The 19,711-nt window shown below is 35.9% G+C and overlaps 2 protein-coding genes across 2 annotated transcripts in view; both read right to left on the bottom strand.

Annotated features, from left to right (window-relative positions):
- Positions 1 to 19,711, bottom strand: part of LOC126761858 (uncharacterized) — a 54,096-nt gene that overhangs the window by 11,500 nt on the left and 22,885 nt on the right. Inside the window, exons 11-19 of the mRNA XM_050478284.1 lie at positions 18,667 to 18,820; positions 18,346 to 18,420; positions 17,610 to 17,861; positions 17,369 to 17,540; positions 17,106 to 17,299; positions 10,869 to 11,320; positions 10,651 to 10,804; positions 520 to 935; positions 310 to 450 (exon numbers count right to left, since the gene is read on the bottom strand). Of these exons, the coding sequence (XP_050334241.1) occupies positions 310 to 450; positions 520 to 935; positions 10,651 to 10,804; positions 10,869 to 11,320; positions 17,106 to 17,299; positions 17,369 to 17,540; positions 17,610 to 17,861; positions 18,346 to 18,420; positions 18,667 to 18,820 (2,010 nt within the window). The remainder of the gene's footprint in view (positions 1 to 309; positions 451 to 519; positions 936 to 10,650; positions 10,805 to 10,868; positions 11,321 to 17,105; positions 17,300 to 17,368; positions 17,541 to 17,609; positions 17,862 to 18,345; positions 18,421 to 18,666; positions 18,821 to 19,711) is intronic.
- Positions 164 to 2,026, bottom strand: LOC126763412 (probable G-protein coupled receptor Mth-like 3). The gene is made up of 3 exons (XM_050480907.1): positions 1,953 to 2,026; positions 520 to 1,068; positions 164 to 450 (listed from the first exon to the last, which is right to left on the bottom strand). Exons 2-3 carry the CDS (start codon positions 1,039 to 1,041, stop codon positions 289 to 291), a joined length of 684 nt encoding a protein of 227 aa, XP_050336864.1. The 5' UTR covers positions 1,042 to 1,068; positions 1,953 to 2,026; the 3' UTR covers positions 164 to 288.

The raw sequence follows: 19,711 nt of genomic DNA, 5'->3' as shown, positions 1-19,711 counted from the left end.
AACCAGGCACTTCACGACTGCTGCGAATGGCTGCTGAGCGGCTTGGGCAGCGTTGCCGTGTTGGATGCGACAAACTCGACATGTGATCGTCGTCAACAAATAGGCAGAATTGACCTATATGCCCACCCAAAGAACAATGCCCTGCCAAGTAAAACACCATAACTAAGCTTACAATATTTATTTGCATTTTGTTTCTTTTAACTTATGTTGAAACAGGCCGGTACAGGCTAAATCGACTGAGCTCGTCACGTTGATCATTTATACATAAGTAGAATGTGTGTTTACAATTTATTTACCTATAGTGTTTGCTTGAGTCTCCGACGATTCCAAGTACGGTACGGGACAGTTATATGGTTGTAACTGGGATACACCATCTATTTCAAGGCCAGACATGCAATATTCTCCTCGTGTTAACTTCTTATTATCGTATTCGCGCAACAAAATACCATTCTACAAAATTCCACAAATTTCTTAAATCCATAGTTTACATAAATAGATAATAATATAATATTATTTTACCTCATATAAGGTCCATTCGTCGCGTGAATCCTTATACGGGTTAAGCATATACCCATTATCACATGGTAATCCCGACTGCACCAAAAAGTCTTTCAACGCATTCTTTAAAACCACACTACCATTAGACGAGGTAATATTTACATAAGGCGTATATCCGTATTCTTCAGACGATTCCGCACATTTCCATGGATCCTTAGCACTATTCCTCTGCAACGTCTTCCCACGCTTGCAGCAGAGCTTTAAGCAATTTTTAATTTGGCACGCACAACCACGCAGATGTCTCGGCACTTTTTGATGTTCTCCGTCGTGCAGTTCAATGTAGTCGTAGGAGCCGACCAAATGCGGTGGCACCAGTACACCTTCATAGAGGTAAGAACCGTTGCTAAATCTTTCGCTATCGGTTAAGTCAACGGTGTCTTCAAAAGCGCAATTCGGAATAATCGATGAAGCATCGAGTGAGTCCATTAAATAAATCACAAAGCATAAAGCAAGGCATATGTGGACATTAAAGTTGGGACCCATTGCAGAATTTCTGTTTGTAGGGCAATCCTAGGATATGATACATAAAAAAATTAAAATTTTTTGGTACAATAAATATAACAAAGTAAAATAAATTCTTAATATTATATGAAATCAACTTCATATTTTTATATAGATGGCAACCCTGTTCAGAAAAATATATAGTTAACAAGTAAGAAAGGGCTAAGTTCGGGTGCAACCGAACATTTTATACTCTTGCAACTTGCAAGAATCAAAGCCAGGGAAATACTTTAAGGTGTAAAACCAATCTTATAGTAAAGTCAGTCGGATATTCGAAAATCCTGTTATTAGTTATATTGGGACTAGGCCACGTTTTCGCTCAAATTCATGTATTTTTGGAGAAAAGTTGCTTTGTTATATGCGGTAATAAACATTCCCCATTAAATTCGAAGTATCTGGGTTTTTTTTTTTTTTTCAAAGTAAAGAACTTCGAAATAGAAGACCCCTTGCATAAAAATGCCTAGATTGCGATCCTTAAATCGGGTTGACGTTTAACGCCTTAAGGTATTTCTATGGAAAGTTGCAAGAGTATAAAATATTCGGTTAAACTCGAGCTTTTGCCTTTCTTACTTGTTTATTTTGTGGTTTCCTGGAACCAGCAATGTTATGTACAGAAAAGTATAATAACTATATACATATCTGTTATATACATACTTACACATATGTATGTATATTCGTATGTCTCTATTCGACTTAAAAATATTTGTCTCACACAAAGCTTTGGTACATATGTATGTATGTATATGCTTTTATCATAAAGTTATATTAATTTACTGTTATTTGATAAAATTTCTCCAATAATTCTGTGATTAAATTATTTTCTACACACCCACTATTTCTACTACAATTTTTAAAAATTTCTATTAAAATTTTTAATATTTGCATTTACTAACCGTGAAAATAATTTTATAAATTTGTTTAAAGTAACACCGCCGTGCTTTTAGTGCGATCGCTGTTATTGACGAGCTCAAATCTAAATATGTACTGACTTTTGTTTTACGCTTAAGCTACTTATATTTTGCCAGATTATACTCATAAAACCGCAGAACTTTTTGCACTCGGTTATTAAGAAAATTTTAGAAATTTTATTTTCTCTCAGAATTATTTTTCGGTGACATAATTATATATACTATGGCGGTTCAATACATACATAAGCAATTAGCTTATAGTATAACTAGAGGACCCGCCCATGTTTTACTGTGGCTGATACATAGGTAGTACTACTAATACCATCTACTCGTATATGATTTCTATTAGTTAGATTATAAGTATTAGTTAAGAAATAATCGCATTTTTGGTGAAGCAACAAAACTGAATCAAAAAGCATTTCGTGCGTTAAGAAAGAATTGGTTTTTGGGGTAGAAATACTGTTGAATTTGGGCTGTGCATCAGTGAAATCAATCGAGTCCAATCGATTGTCAGCCTGGTGGACTGCATATTAAGAAACGGTTCTCAAGCGTGGAAAGACAAAAAAATCGGCTGGCAACGTTATGGCATCAGTCTTGCAATGCTTCGAAAAGATTTCTGTATATCTCAAATTTTAATAGACCTTTTTATCAACACTTCAGTTATGCCAGATCTCTGGCAATTTTAAATTGCCTGTCGAGATACCCCCTCCAATAGTTAGCAGGTATGAAAAAAAATATTATAGCTACCCATAGATGTATTGAATCACCCAATTTATTACTTAAGAACGAACAACTCTGTCCACGTTATGAAAACTTGTCTACAGATATCGCCTTTTACTTTGGCATCGTTTTGTTTATTGCACGTTTACGCCAATTTAAGGTTTGAATATTGGATACTGCGATGGTAGCGCAATCTATCGTCAAACAGTCCAAAATTAACAATTGATTAAAAATGAAAAATTAATGTAAAAAACATTTTCCAGTGGACCAAATTGTGAATCTAAGCCATTCTCGAATCTCCTTAAACACACACAAAAAATTTCATCAAAATCGGTCCAGCCGCTTAGGAGCAGTTCACCTACAAACACACGGTCAGAAGATTTATATATGTATATAAAGATTAATAATATATTTGCCAACATAATCTTCTATAGCTCGATATACTTGCCTTAGCGATACTCCAACAGAAGATCTGCAAAACAACTTTCGTGACAGTGATAACCCCCTGGTTTGAATAAAATTTCTACCTGGTGAGTAACTTTTTTAAGCTTGGATACGAAACGAAATTTCACCGAGCCAAATATGAAGCATACGGGGGATTGGATTCCAGTTCGAAATCTGTTTCGAACTATTTCACCCTGACGACGGCGGAAGTTGTAAGTGGTGCGTTGACATAATAGAAAAACGCTTTTTCTTCATAAATTTAAGTCATATTTTTTGCAATTGGCGTCGAAGCGACCCAATCATTTACCAAAGAAGCGCCCTGTAACCGTTAATTAGATCACACCGATCATCCAGAAGCAGTGACCACCACCTTTCCAGCCGATGAGGCGGTCTTTACCTTTTTCGGAGCTAGTTTTACGGGCAAATTCCACTGTTATGATTATAGTGTATACCAATGGATCCACTTTTCGAAAGCCGCTGAAACTGCTTCGGATGGCGTTCCAACAGTTTCAACGAATGCTGTAAAGTGGACTCATAGTTGCACTTTTTGTCCGGAATGAGAAAACTCGGCATCCGACCACTTTCACATGCAAAATATTCCATGCAAGATTTTGAGAATGGCGTAGCTTATTCAGAATCAACATGCGTCCACTTGGAAGCTTGTTAAACTCCTTTTTGATAGTCACCATGGAAAAGGAGTTAACGAATACAGATTCTATTTAATCGGTTTTGGATTTCACTGCGCAATTTCTCTTTGGAAAATATGAATCTATGGTCTCTTGCGTTAGTGGCGTATTTCCAAAAACGGCTATTCCCACACATATTATACGGATTTGTTTTGGTTTACAAACCCAAGAATGACTCAGATTAGGGGTTTTCAATTACTCTGCATTATATTTATATATGTCCATATAAGTACCTACCACCGAAGCTTTTATTCGCAAGTCCATTCGTTGACGATGTTTTATGCAACCAACGTAAGACCGAGTAAACATATGTATGTATGGAAATCTTAAAGCCTAATCCTGTAAATGATCGGAATACTACTCTGAATATATTGTTTAGATCGGCTTAGGGTATCTTATTTTTTGTTATAAAAAAAAGTCTTTATCACGACATAAAAAATATGCAGAGATTACGAGGGCTTTAGATAGGCGCAATTGGTGATTAATTGCAAAAAATGACCGAAAATTTGATTTACTGAAGTCCGCTCGCCCTTTAAGCAGCATTGGGCTAAACTCCCCAGCAACAGCTAAGCAGCAGAAAGATGAATCACTGAACTTGAAAGATTTGTTTCAAACATTTATTTTCAGAGAAATTCTGTCAAATTTAATAGTGCCTCAACTGCAACTTCATCTCACGCCACGTCTTTTCTAATTTTCGATAAAATATCATTCAATGCTCTCTGTATACAATACCATACCGAAATCACCACTCAACTGTTTTTATACAAGCTCTGCTTTCTGATCAAAAAAATACGAAGAAAAGCAACAACAACGTTTTACTGTTGGAAGCGATATACCATAAGAAAGGGGGTATTACTCAGAAGGCAGAGATTTATAAAATATTTTTGAGGAAAATTTGATTAAAAACAAGACAAGAGTTGCCACCTTATTAAAAATCAAACCCAGCAAACTAAGAATATGTCTGAGGCCAAACACTAGAAATTGAGCACCAAACTGCAGGCACTGGAGAAAGCTTCGGCTTAAATGGTTTCAGGCAGGGTTTTCACCTATGTAATTACAAAAATTTAAAAGCTTAGGCTTGTTATACTTACAAGTTTGACAAACCCTACGCTTACCCACACTTTTAAGTAAGAGGAAAATATGTTAATGAGTGCGTATATACATCCTATAGATTTCGAGATCATTGAGCTCCGTCCACTTAGTTCTGCCATAAGTTCTGTTACAAGATCACACCGTTCTATAAATAAAATTTTAAAACACTTTTTATTAAAGCTACTTTCATTTCACAGTGTAAAGAGTGATCCATTTCCTACAGAAACTTCAAATTTGAATGACGAATTTTTATTATCATTCGAAAGAACATTCTTTGGTATTTATGTTTTGAAGATTATCTCTTTCAAATGTTGGCCGCGGCTACGTCTCAAGATGGGTGATGGTCTTGCGAATAGTACGCTCAGTAGGTCAATTATGTTAACCATACGTTGAGTGAATTTTCGTAATAAAGTTGAACGATTTGTAAATGTTGTTCAGGCGTAAGACTTTCCATGATGAAATGCCAAACAAAACTGAATAAAACAAACATGTCATCTTGACAAGACTCACGTGTGACCTGTCGAAAAAGGGGCTATTGAAAAAAGTACCTCTACTTGGATCACTCTGTATTATATAAAATGAGCGACCTACAGAATTTTATTCTGAATGATTTATTTTTGTTTTTACAAAAGTCTTCATCATTCGGAACAAAAGATTTTTTGAAACTCAACAGGTTATGTTCACTAAATCTGGGCTTTCAGGAGGCCAATTATTAAAGATGATTATTGGTTTTAAGCCACTGCTGGTTGGTTTTTGCTAAGCTGGAAGGTCTAATTATCTACATTAAAACGAACATTTCTTCACTGCCACGCCTTCTAAAACAGTCTGATTTGAAAACAGTGTGAATGTAAATGTTTGGCGAAAACGTGAATGAGACCCAGTAGAGAACATCTAATATTAATGAAATGAATCGTTTATGCAATGTAAGTTACATAACCCCTACCAGCCGATCACGTACTGTCACATTGGCAGTTTTCCTCAAACGTTCCGTGAATAGAAAATGCTCAGTTTTTACTCAACAAATAGGCAGAACTGACCTACATATATGCCCACCCAAGAACAATGCCCTGATAAGTAAAACACAGTAACTGACTACTAAACTAAGCTTGCGATATTTATTTGCGTTATTTGTTTCTCTTAACTTATGTTGTTTTTTCGTCAAGCGAACAAATATTATAATTATTCCGTATTACTTAGGAGACACTGGTCGACAGCACCGCAGTTTCGAAAAGTTCGCAATTATGGCTAAGAAAAATAAAGATAAATACTTATTAATACATCAAATAGAGTGGTTTTCGAAGTGACACTATGCAACAAATAAAAAATTAAGATATTTATTACTTTCGTAGCTGACAATTGCAATTCTCTGAGCAAAAGTACATACATTTATTAATGAATTTTTTCTAGTGCAGTTTCTATATTATTTCAGAAGTTTACTCTTAACAAAACTTAACCCTTGGCATGCCACCTAGAAGAATTTTATGGGCTTTTTTGAAGTCAAATTAAAAAGCCACACCGAAAAATTATGTCATGAATGTATAAAACTTCAATAAATTAAAAAAAAAAAATTCTCATTAGTTTGAAACTTTTGAATTCAAACCAAAAATTCGCAAAAGTACAATATCCATAATTTTTGCTTTACTTGGAAAATTTAGTATAGTCTAGTTAGAATGATCCGATTTAGATCAAATATGCACCGTTTTGCTAAGTTCATAATGACCCTCTTCACTATTTGCAAAAAACTGTGACAGTCGATTTATACAAGCTTTTCTTTCGGCGAATTTTGCACCGGCAAAATCCTCACCCATAGAAAAATAAGATGGTAGTCACTTAGAACCAGATACGAACTATGTATAAGGTGGATGCATGAAAACATTCGCGGATACATAAATAGGTACCAGAGCCTGTGGCGAGTCAATTTCGATGAGTATAGGCTGGAGTTGTGTTGTTCAAACACCGTTTTTCTCTTATTTACCCAAACTGTCCACTTATGGGCGATTGCTTCCTTTAGACAACCCAATTGTTGTCAGTACAGGTCCGAAATAAGAGTAGGAGGAGGTCATAGGAGATCAGCTCATAGTAGATGTTTCTCTAACAATCCTACCAAACACTTAGAAAAACCTTCCTGATCGTCAATTATGGCTTGGCCACTGTTTGTGCGAACCCGCCGAGATTTGATCTCGACCGTTTTCACCTGAAGTTGTGATTACTTTTGATCACCAATAACCGTCACCAGGAGAAGTTGATCGATTTTGTTTCGATTCAGCTGCAAAGTCCGGTTCTTGAGATTTTTTTCGTCAACTCGTGTGAGCCTCATATATTGAGCTCCTTTTTGACTCTGTCTTATTTAAAACACCAAAATTTTTTTTTAGGTTTTTTTGTAATGTTTAGTTCGAAATTTTTGACAATAGAGCGTGGTGAATCTTTGTCTTCCATATTATCGAAATATTATTTCTAATCGGATAAAGGCAAAAAAAGTCCTCTTCTTATTCTTCTTTACCGCTTACGCAGTTAAAACTGAGTTAACAAAAGCCCGCCAATCGTTTCTTCTTTTCGCTATTTGGCGCCAATTCGAGATACCAAGTGCAGCCAGGTCTTTCTCCATCTGATCTCTCTAATGGAATGGAGTTCTTCCTATTCACCTGCTTCCACCGGCGGGTACTGAATCAAACACTTTTACAGCTGGAGTGTTCTCTTCCATCCGGACAACATGATCTAGTTAGCGCAGCCGCTGACTTTTGATTCGTAAATGTCGTCGTATATCTCGTACAGCCCATTGTTCTATCGACTGCGGTACTCGCTGTTTTCAATGCAAATATTCCGTAAAACCTTTCTCTCGAACACTACTAATCATCATCAGATGACGTCATTGCTCATGCCTCCGCATTGTAGAACTGTTTGGTTTTTGTTTGTTGAGAAAGCATTTTACTTTTCAATTGCTTATTCAATCCAAAAGTAGCCCCTGAGCACGAGTGATTCGGCATTGCGTGGGAGCCAAATTGCGAATACATGATTCAATGAAAAAAAACTACAGCCTCGTATAAAAACTCTACTTTTGATGACGACCACATCAAACGTAATAAGGACCATAACCACTAATCTAATTTTGAACTCACTTACATATCTTATCTTATATTTCTAAAGTCATTTAGCGTAACTTGATCATTCTTATAGAACGGGCAACGAGCTACTAATTACCAAAGCCATCCATTGGAAAAATAAAGGATTTATTTTTACCAGACCTTATACGAGTATTAAACATGCCTACATATGGGTATATAGTGACTGGACTAGTAGTATTTCTGCAATATTTTCTTACCTTTCTTCATGACCGATAAATTTTTTTCGTCAAAATCAATATTATAAATATAATTAATCCTTGGGCGGAGTTGAATGCATTTATAATCGCACAAATAACGATGTACTCCTTTCTATCGCCTGCCAAATAGGCGAAGATCTCCAGTAGCCAACTAATACCCATTATAGTGAACATGCGAAAGAAGAGCCAAACACTAAAAGAATCGAAATAAAAAGTTTTAGTGCACAATATCTGGAACAAAATTAACGAAATCTAGTAACTTATTTTGTTGCGAATGCAGACGCTGTATTCTACAATCATCACTCGTCAAATTCCGCAATTCACGACGGATCGTCAAGATTTTTTTCATGGTCAACGAGAAGAGGACAATGTTGAAAACGATAAGTAAGAGACAAGTTCCATAAAAATAAATCATCGCAGACCAGTTATCAGCTGCATAGGAATCGTGCTTGATTAGCCACAAAGAATCGTATATACATACATATATGTATACATATATACATATGTATCTATATATGACTGCAACTTACCATTCAGCCAACAATGTAAAACACCAATACCCGACTTCAGTTCGTCCGGCAGGTCGGAATACTGTAACGTAACCGTTATAGCGGTCATAATAGCTGGCACTCCCCAAGCATATAGCGAGTAAAAAAGAAACCGTTTGTGCTGCGTTGTTTTTTGAATGGGAACATTGGTGATGCGAAAATTTTGCCAGAGATCGAAGCAGATCACGTTAAGCCAGAAAAAGACGGCTGTGAGGATATAGTAGGTGACGAATCCTATAAAAATTCAATGAAACCATGAATGATGTATGAACTTACAGCTAATATGACTCTCTTCTACGAGTATAGTATCTTTTCTACAACACCAAGAGGAAATAGCATACTCACCTATAGTAGCGCAATCGATATCATCGTATATCGACTGTCTTAGATTGATCACTACAATTAGCAGCGTTCCATTAGCCAATGAAAATAGATAACAAGCTAAACATTTGCCATGTAAGTTCCTTAACTTTCCCATAAGCCACAATATAAGTATTGTTGCATATAGAAATGGTGCGGAAATTGTCAAAACTGTCAAATATACATATATGAAAGACTCATCTGCGTTATTTCTAAAACTCAAATTTATTACGCTTTAATCTCCCTATCGCTTTCTGACCCTCACTCTTTGTATATATGTATATATTGGATTCATAACTATATTCGTGTGGCTTGCCAAGAGGTGGCGTTGGAAAGCTACTTCTGTGGTGCTCGAGTCCACACTTCTGTGTTTTTCCTATTTATTATCTTAATTTCCAAGAAAAACGCTTAACGAAATATTTGGCTTCTTTACTGTTTCTTTATTTCATCAGTGCTTAAAATAGTTCTGTTCGATTTTGCCAAAAAAATGGCGTATATTTAAATTAGGTTACTTCACTTGTGCGTCTTTTTTAGAAAATTTAGTTCAGCGGAAGAGTATGGAAGCCTTTTCTTTACTCAAATATGTCGAACTTTGTACGTGAAAAGTTTTTTTTATGGGGAGTTCTTCTTCATTATTTTTATACGAAGAAAGCCTTAGTTTAAAGTCATCTTGACAGCATTGTACGATGAAGATTGTGGCCAAATACAAGAAGAGCTCTCAGAATCTTCGAGAGCCACTTAAGTAGCCATTTCAAAACGTTTAAAAGCAGCAGCTGCACCGAAGCTAATATACCCTTCACAGAAGCATTTCTTTTAGTAACTATGTGTCCAGTTTGTATGGAATCTATATGCTATAGTAATCCGATCTGAACAATTTTTTCGGAGATTTTATTGTTACCTTAAGCAGTAATCCATGTCAAATTTCGTGAAGATACCACGTCAAATGCGAAAGTTTTCCATACAAGCCCTTGATTCCGGTCGTTCGGTTTGGTATATGCTATAGTAATCCGATCTGAACAATTTCTTCCGATATTACATTACTTCTATGAACAATAACTCATACCAAATTTCTTGAATATATCTTGTCAAATGCAAAAGTTTTCCATACCAGCACTAGATTCCGATCGTTCAGTTTGAATGGCAGCTATATGTTATAGTGGTCCGATATCGGCAGTTCCGACAAATGAGCAGCTTTTTGAAGAGAAAATGACGTTTGCAAAATTTCAAAACGATACCTTAAAAACTGAGGGACTAGTTCGTATGTATACAGACAGACGGACATAGCTAAATCGACTCAGCTCAACATACTGATCATTTATATATATGTATACTTTATAGGGTCTCCGACGCTTCTTTCTGGGTATTACAAACCTCGTGACAAACTTAATATATCCTGTTCAGGGTATAACAACCGCACGAATATAGTTATAGACTTATCTCCTGCTTTTCTTTGATTCTCTTTGTCTCTCTCCTACATGAAGAGATTCTCTCTATCTTACTCACACGGTACTTACTTATCGTGTTGGCTATTATTGTTAGTGGTTTCTCTTCAGTATCAGGAAAACAATCCATTGGATTCAGTACATTTATACCATTTACTGGATACGCATACAGGCAATAATCTCGTCGAGAAATTAATGGGCGATCAGCGATCAACAGTGAGCCATTCTGTGGAATATACAAAAGTTCAGACATAATATTTTTATTTTATTTTACTTATGTACTTATTTACCTCAAACAATTCCCATCGGTCCAGATCACTTAGATGTGGAACTAGCATTCCTCCACTTTCGCACGGTAACCCTCTTTGCACCACAAATTCAGTCAGCCAATTCATTGCGCATTGAGTACCGTTGTGCAGCGTTATATTTAAATATGGTGAATAGTTAATACCCTCTATGAGTGTCGGTTCACATTTTGCTGGAGAGGTTTCGTCTAAACGACGCATCTTGGCGCGTGGATCACAACAGAATTTGATACATCGCTTGAGTTGGCATACACAGCCGCGTAAATGCTGCTCCACGGGCTTGCGCTCACCACCGAACAGTTCTATGCATTCATAGTAGCCAATCAAATGCGGCGGTACTAACAAACCTCCGTAGGAGTAGGTACCATTCGGGAATTTTTGACTAGCAGTTATGTTAACAGTATCTTCAAAGGCACAATTCGGTATATTCGATAAAACTCCGTGGCAATTCAATAAATATATAACGAAACACACGATCGAGTGCCGATATCGCATTTTCACACTGAAATTCGTTGTTATATATTTTATTAACTTTATAAGTAGCGTTATTATTAGGTCCACTCAAATTAGCCAGTTAAAGTTAAAACCTTAAAATATGTAAGTATATTTTTCTAGTAATACATATAAATAGCTTTGCACTTTATGATACGAGAGAAAAGATAATTTGTCGATAAATAATTTTTTTTTACTATTTTCCTTATCAGAATAGTGGCTACACATATCTCTCCAACCTTCACGAGCTCCTTGACCAGGCAATTCGTTCAAGCTTAGGAGCTCAGATGTTCCAAAAAGTCTCGCTCGATACTGAGCCTGACCTCGCAGAATAAGAGCAAAATAAAGCATAAAGACGAAGAAAAATATTCCAGATTGAAATTGCAAAAGAGTTGAGGCCAAAAATATAAAGAAACTAAAGAACCTACAGCTCAGAGATCAAATCAAAAAAGCAGTTAGAAAAAGCGAAAATCTAATGAATTCGAAGCTATTCAACTGAAAGAGATTCTCATCTTTATAGATATATAATAAGGTGAAAGCAAATAACTTCGGCTTGTCTTAATCACTATTTTATATAAAAATCTTCGAAACTCTGCAAATATTTCGAAGAAATGAACGACCATGAGTAATTCTGTAGTACTTTCTTCTTACAGATCTCTGAACGAAAAGTAAAAAAAAATATTTTGCGAAGCTGTTGCTTATTGACAAGTTTTCTTACTCATTTGCAGAGTGCTCTAATTAAATTATCTATGGTTTCTTCAGCCGTTGACTTCTGACGGTCAGTAGTACTTCCGAAAATGTATGAGAAAACAAATTAACACACCTCTGAATATTGAGATGACTAGGCCACTTCTCTGTATTCACCTTGGCGCTCCAAAAACTTTCCAAAAAATCATACAATATTTGAGAATTCTACTTCTCACAGCTGAAGCGACACGTACCAGAAAAAAATAAGTTCATCTACTAATATCGGATTATTGGCGAAAGAAAAGTCGTAACAAAGTCGGTCTGGCAATATTATAATGAGAATACCAGGTGATATGTAGGTACTCAGAAATCACTCAGAAATTTAGTAGGTTCTTATTAAGAGACTTTGATAGGTCTTTCGGACTATCGGACTTCTTAATATTTTAAAAGAAAATTGGTGTTTCAAAGCTTAAAAATAAAGTCTAAAAAATTATATGATCGTTACACACACGGTCATGACAATGCTGTGTTTTAGTGTATTGGAAACACAATGTAGAGACGGAATGTCAAACAAATGTTGTTTTATATGGAGGGTTAGAAGAATATATAATTAGACAGTTTTCACCATCTCATTATATCCAGAATATTATGGCACCTCTCTCACATATTGATCGATGTATACGACACAATTATATTAGATAAATTTGGTTAGGGAAAGTACTCAACCGATTTTATCCATTTTCAAAGGAGATCACACTTTTGCCAGGAAAATATTCGTATTCAATATCACTTGACTTCCTTAGTACGTTTCACAAATTGACTGATATTTCCGGTATAAAATCAGCCAAAAATACGGAGGCTAGCAAAGAAATGTTCATACAAGTCATATAGATCAGTTTAAGGCGATTGCTTGCACCGAAAATCGATTCGTCTTTCCTTCCCAGATCAATGAATGATATAGTTTGTATTATGATTTTATTGTATAACACATATTTTTTTGGTTTTTTATTTTCTTTTTTATGAAATAGTTGTTGACTAGTCACTTCAACATGAATACTAAGTACTATTTTTACAAACATTAATCAGCAATAACAACTTTTAACCGCAGAATTTCGTTGGAGCTCCTATTGTATTGTTGTTGAACCGCACGAGTATTATAGTAAACTAAAATTACTCGTTTATTTACAGGCTCTTATAACATCGAAAAACTCAAATTTGTTTATGTGCACACATTGTGACAAAAAAGCACCCGAAAATTTTAATTAAATTCCACGGGTAAATGATATTTCGAAAAAATGTTTTTGCTAAGTTGCTAGGACTGTTCTTAATTACTATGTCAAATATGAGCGAGATCTGTCAACCAGTTTGTTTACAGCAGTTGCTTAAGTCGGCACACCTCAGTAGTGCGTTGCGATTTTTATAATGAGTAAAAATATCGAACAAAGAATTTGACTCAAATTTTGCATTGCCAACCAAATTTCGTGTGCAGAATTGTTGCGAATGTTGCTTCAGTTTTATCAAAACCACAAGCCTATGAGTGGTACAAAGCATTCCAAGACGGTCGATAAAACGTTGAAAACATGCCTCGTGCTGGCAAGAGATTGCTGGATATTTTGGCTATGAAATGCGTCCTTGCTCGACTCGTTCCGATAAAACTGAATTTTCTTCAAAAACAGTAACGTATACAGGTCTCTTTGGACATGCTTGATCGTGCGAATTCCGATCCCACATTCATGCAGAGCAATATAACTGCCGACGAGACATGGGTTTATAAGTTTAACATGCAACCAAATCAACAATGATCGGAATAAAGGGAAAAAAACGAACCGAAACCAAAAAAACACGCCAAAGTCGATCAAAAATCGAGGAGATGTTTGTTTTTTTTTCGATATTCGAGGTTTGATGCATCATGAATTTCTTCTGGAGGGACAGACGGTCAGTAAACAGTCTTATTTGGCCATATTGAGGCGTTTGCATGCGAACATCCGTCAAAAATGGCTGGAATTGTGCAAGATCCATCCATGGATTTTACTCGATGTTAGTGCACCATCGCATCGAGCCACGATTGTGATCGAATTTAAAGCAAAAAACGCAATGAATAGCATCGATCAACCACCGTATTCACCAGATTCGGCTCAAGTGCTTATGAAAAGTGTTTCGAGTACAGTCAAAATCATTGACATAACTGTATCATATTTGGTGGGGATTACTTTGAAGGCCACAAAATAAATATTGTCAAAAAATTAAATATTCTGCGCTTTATTTACAATATCCGGGTACTTTTTTGTCACAATATATGTATGTAATTAATTCCAACTAATTGCAATAAATATTGTAATTAGATTATATCACAAATTCAATGAAGTGTTATTAAAAAAAATCTTTAATTACAATAAAAGTTTTCGATTTGAAAAATATGGCAACTCTCTACTAAATTTTTTATACAAAAATTCACAGTTTTATGAAAAGTAATTTATTCTAATCAGTTTAGTTCATTATAATATTCAAAAATGACAGATCTCCACTAAAACGAAAGCAAAGGTAATTTATTTATCAAGATATTCTCCTTCCCAAAATACTTCTTCTGTAGGTCAGCAAAGTGAGTCTCCGTGGCGGTGATAACCTCCGATGACTCCACTACTTGCCCGGCGAATGACTTTTTTCAGCTTGAAAAAAGATTACGCCCCAAATCGATCTGCATATATGACTGTAGGACGGCGTAGGTCTGAACCAGGTTCAAATCATGATGTAAGAGAACTTTTTTCTTCGCTAAAAAGGTTAAATTTTCTTTGCCATCGAATCAACCAAGTACTTTTTTTAGGTATTTGGTCTATGTAGACTTCACTTTGCGAAAATCAGAAGAGATGGTCATCACATCAGCTAGCTCTCACAGTTTCATTACAGGTCTGCCAATAAGAGAAAGTGGACTTTTTTTCATGCTATCCTTCGTGGTAGCCAATGCCGGAACACATGAGCCTTGGCCACCAAAAACATGAAACCTATGCTCTTTATAAGATCTTAAAATCTCCACCCTTATAATAAGATCCCTTGTGTTCACAGTTAATACTATATTTCCTAACAAAAGTTTTCTTAAATATAGTATTGTTTAGACCCTCTGCATATGCTTTGGGCGCTACTGCTGTATTCGGTTATTCCACTTACTTCTTACTTTACGTAACACAATCTCTTAATTAGCTTTGGTACACGTTAGTGTTATCAATTGTCTTTTTGGTAAATTTGAGATGTCTTTGCGTTCGAAATACCGAAGAGATACCAGATCACCCCACACATAGATGACACCATATGATTTTTAGTTAGCTCCAACCGGATAATAAGTTTATGAATTATATCACTTTGAGTGAAGCAAAGCAAATGGACAAAAGGAATTTCGTATGTTGATAGAATAATGCCTTTTGAGGGGCTAAAATACAGTTGAAGCAAAAACATTTGTTGACGGGTTTCCGGACACTGCCCTAAAAAAATCAGTCATCAAGTATTGGCATCCTAAGCTTAGACATGATGAAATGAGCACCAAAGACGGTAAGTGTGCTCTGCCCAATCTACAAAAAGCGAGACTCCACAATCTACGCCTACTACCGTGGAATAAGCCTGACTGTTGACAGTTGTAACTTTGAAGTCGTAGATAATTTTGCCTCTCTTGGCACCAACAACAACGTCAGCCTCGAAATCCAACGAAAAATAACTCTTGCCAAAAGGTGCTACTGCGGACTGAGTAGACAATTGAGAAGTACAGTGCTCTCTCGACGAACAAATACCAAATTCTAAAAGTCATTCATTATTCCCGTCTTGCTATATGGTGCAGAGCCATTGACAATGACAACATCTGATGTGTCGGCGTTACGAGTTTTCGAGAGAAAGATTCTGATCGCTTGACACATTGGCAAGGGAGTATACCGTAGTCAATGAAACGATGAGCTGTATGAGTTATACGACGACATTGACATAATTCAGTGAATTAAGACATAGCGGCTACGCAGGCTAAGTCATGTCGTCCGAATGAATGAAAACACTCTAGTTCTGAGAGTATTCGATGCAGTATTCACCGGGAGAAGCAGAGGAAGACCTGCACTCCGTTGGAAAGACCAGGTGTGTTGTAAACTCAACTATATCCCTGTAAACTATATCAAACGCCAATAAAGAAGAAAAAAAAAGAAAGCTATGTGCAAAAACAACGTCGAGTTGATGATTCGGAACAGCGTTTGGAGATATTTAATCGTAATAAACCAGAATTTTTCAACGGCATGTGACAGCGAATGAAACATGTATCCATCATTTCACCCTGAAGTCAGTGAAAACGATTGCAAAAGTCTATGAATTGGTCTTCAAATTGCTTTCGCATCCACCGTATTCTCCAGACAATTTCATCTTCTCAGATCTTAAAAGAATGCTCTCTAGGAAGAAATTTTCATCGAATAAAAAGAGAATCGTCTAAACTAAGGCCTCTTTTGAAGCAAAGGACAAATCATACTACAAAAATGGTATCAAAAAGTTGAAGGGCCGCTATTATCACATTATATCATTACCTATGAAGAGAACTTCATATGTTGAATAAAAAACAAATTTCGACAAAAAAATGTGTATTATTATGGTAGTCCGAGAACTTTTTAATCGACTTGTTGTACACCGAAAAATTGGATCAATACCAGCTTTATGTTTAAAATAAAAATAATAAAAAACCTTGCTCCTTTTAAAAAATAATTCGAAAACTATATAAACCTGTTTTCGCAAAATTGTCTTTAAATAATTTATGAGAATAATAAAGGCAGTTTAAGTATAATAAATTTTTTTAATATAGGTCTATATATATATGTATATAAGTAATTATATTAACGACGTCATTAAAATTTTATAGTATCTATATAATCTGTAATCTCTCATCGTTGCACTTTCCAAGCGGTTTCCACAACAGCTGCAAAATATCAACAAATAGAGATTAAATAAAATTTCTGAATCCAATGCAACTCTGTCATACCCCGTCAGAGTATATAAAAAAATGCAAAGAAAATTTTGTAATTGACTTACCATTCTTTATGAGCAGGAGCACCCTCTTCTTCATAACCAATAACACAAATATGATTAATCCTTGAAAACCGTTATAGATATTCGTTATTTTGAATATAATAGCATAATCACTCTTGTTATCGACCATATAAGCGATTATCTCTAACAGCCAACTAATACCCATTATAATGAATAAGCGAAAGAAGAGCCAAGCGCTAGAAGTGATACAATTTGGGAAATTATATAAAGTAAATCTTGATAATAATAAACCGTAGAAGACGAACTTGTTTTGTTGTAAACGCAAGCGACTCATTCCATCTTCATTCTGAGTTAACACGTCTATTTCCTTGCGTATGGAATAGATCTTCTTTACAGTCACAGAAAAGATAACAATATTGATGGCAATGAGTAAGAGACAAGGTCCATGGAAATACATCATTGCCGACCAATCGTTACCTGCAGAATACAAGAGCTTGATTAACCATGAAGTATCGTAGCTACATCTGTATTATGGCTTCAACTTACTCTTCAACCAACAGTGTGTAACGCCAATGCCCGACTTCAACTCATCTGTTAAGTCGGAGTACTGTAAAGTAACCGTTATAGCGGTCATCACAGCCGGCATACCCCAAGCGTAGGCTGAGTAGTAGATAATCTGTTTTCGTTGAGACAGATGCTGAATGCTCCCTTTGGTGCCGTGAAAATTCTGATACATATCGAAACAGATAACATTAAGCCAGAAGAAGACTGCCGAGAGGAAATAATAGGTGATAAATCCTGTTAATATAGAAAGAAATATCAATGTAGGACCATTGAAGAATAATTGAGCATTATTTCTGTATCCCATTTGTGATACATATTTTCCGTTGTCCTGATCTACTTATTTTTTAGGCACATGCACTTTGTTGCCCGATTTTCTTGGTAAGTAGAGGGTTTTCGGATCTTTCACTTGGATGCGGAGTTTCATCATGGTTCCACAAATATATATTACTTGTATGAATAAATTATGCGCCCACTATTTAAAGGTTTATCCAAGTGAATGTATCTTAATGTTATTGTATAAGGTCTCTCATCTCCGAACAACTGAGAGATTTGAAATTGTTTAACACGTTCTAAAGGTCAGCATTGTATCTCGGTGTACTCCATGTGACTTGATGGAAATTTTCCACCATTACCAAAAGTCCATTCCGATCTGGTCCAAGTCCAAGTTCAATCTTGTTACAGTTCAACCATTCGTCAAATAAAAAAGAAACAGACTCACCCATAGCAGCACAGATGGCTTTATCGTAATCCGTTTTTCTCAAATTAATGGCTATAATCATAGTGTTGCCAATAGCTAACGAGAATAGATAAGAAATCAAGCATTTGGTATGCAAGTTCCGTAGTCCGGGAACCAGCCAAAAAATCAAAATGGTAGCATAGAGAAAAGGCAGGGAAATCAACATAACTGAAAAAGTAAGAAATTAAGAAAATTATTTAAAGTTTCAAGAAGTCGTTTTTTTTCTTTCGAACTCTTTCTCTCTTTTTCTTTCGAACTCTCTCTCTCTCTCTCTTCTTCTCTTTTTCTGGTCCTCTCTCTTACTTATAGTATTCAGCATTATGCTTGCAGAATTTTTCTGTCCAGCATCACAATTCATTGGATTTAGTGCAAAATGATTGCCCACAGGATATGCAGTCAGGCAATAATCTCGTCTAGAAATGAGCAGTTGGTCCCCAAAGCGTAGTAGCGAGCCATTCTGTAAGCAAAGGGTAATATTTCATTGGAAAAACAAGAAAAAACGTTATCTTTGTTTGCATTGATTCAAAAATACACTTCACGAATAAAAAAGTGTCCATGGAAAAACTTCATTTTGATAATGATCTAATCTAGAAAATTTGCCCAGGGGTTTTATCGCTGCCGAAGTTCCCTTCTGGGTGTTATAAATTCCGGCAAACTTAATATCATTGGTTGAGATTATAGTAATGTAATAATGGAGGTTAGAGTCATATGTAGAACTTCACGCGAGTGAAGAAAGTTCTCTGAGCGCTATTTACTTGGGAGTGGCCAGAAACGCTTGTTTACATATGGCTTCAGAAGCTCAAAACTTCCGGTCCTAGAACAAGTATCCCCTGGATGGCCAAAGAACATCCGTTTAAAGGCGAACTAAAGTGAGAAGGCGAACCATCCCTCCACAAGGTTGCACGCTAGATTTGGTACCTGCCGCGTAAAAAAAACCCGAATTAAAAAGAAACAACAGTCTCCGCGCTGTTGTTAACTCGGCTATAACCGCATAAGCTCTGTTTACGCCAGTAAAGAAGAAGAAGAACAATAGATCATAAAGGGAACTTCAATTGGATCGCCTCGATTTAATGGCAAAGAAGCTTCAGATAGTTGACTACTCGAAACTTTGAATTAAAGTGGACTAAAACTCCAGAAGTAGTCAACTCTTCAGTGTTCCGAAGCTTAGCTTACACACCTACAATATCTAAGTGACTCAAGAGATTGAATATAAAAGATATGGCGCAAGCCCAAAACACAAGATGGCCACCGTACGAAGCTTTTTCATGTGATTTGACATTAGTTCTCAAGAGATTATTGAAAGTATTTTTAATTTGAGCCAACTACTCACTTGGAGTTTTTACAGTCT

The sequence above is a fragment of the Bactrocera neohumeralis genome, chromosome 6 (assembly GCF_024586455.1).
Source record: "Bactrocera neohumeralis isolate Rockhampton chromosome 6, APGP_CSIRO_Bneo_wtdbg2-racon-allhic-juicebox.fasta_v2, whole genome shotgun sequence".
NCBI lineage: Eukaryota > Metazoa > Arthropoda > Insecta > Diptera > Tephritidae > Bactrocera > Bactrocera neohumeralis.
This window is presented reverse-complemented; position numbering and strand designations above follow the sequence as displayed.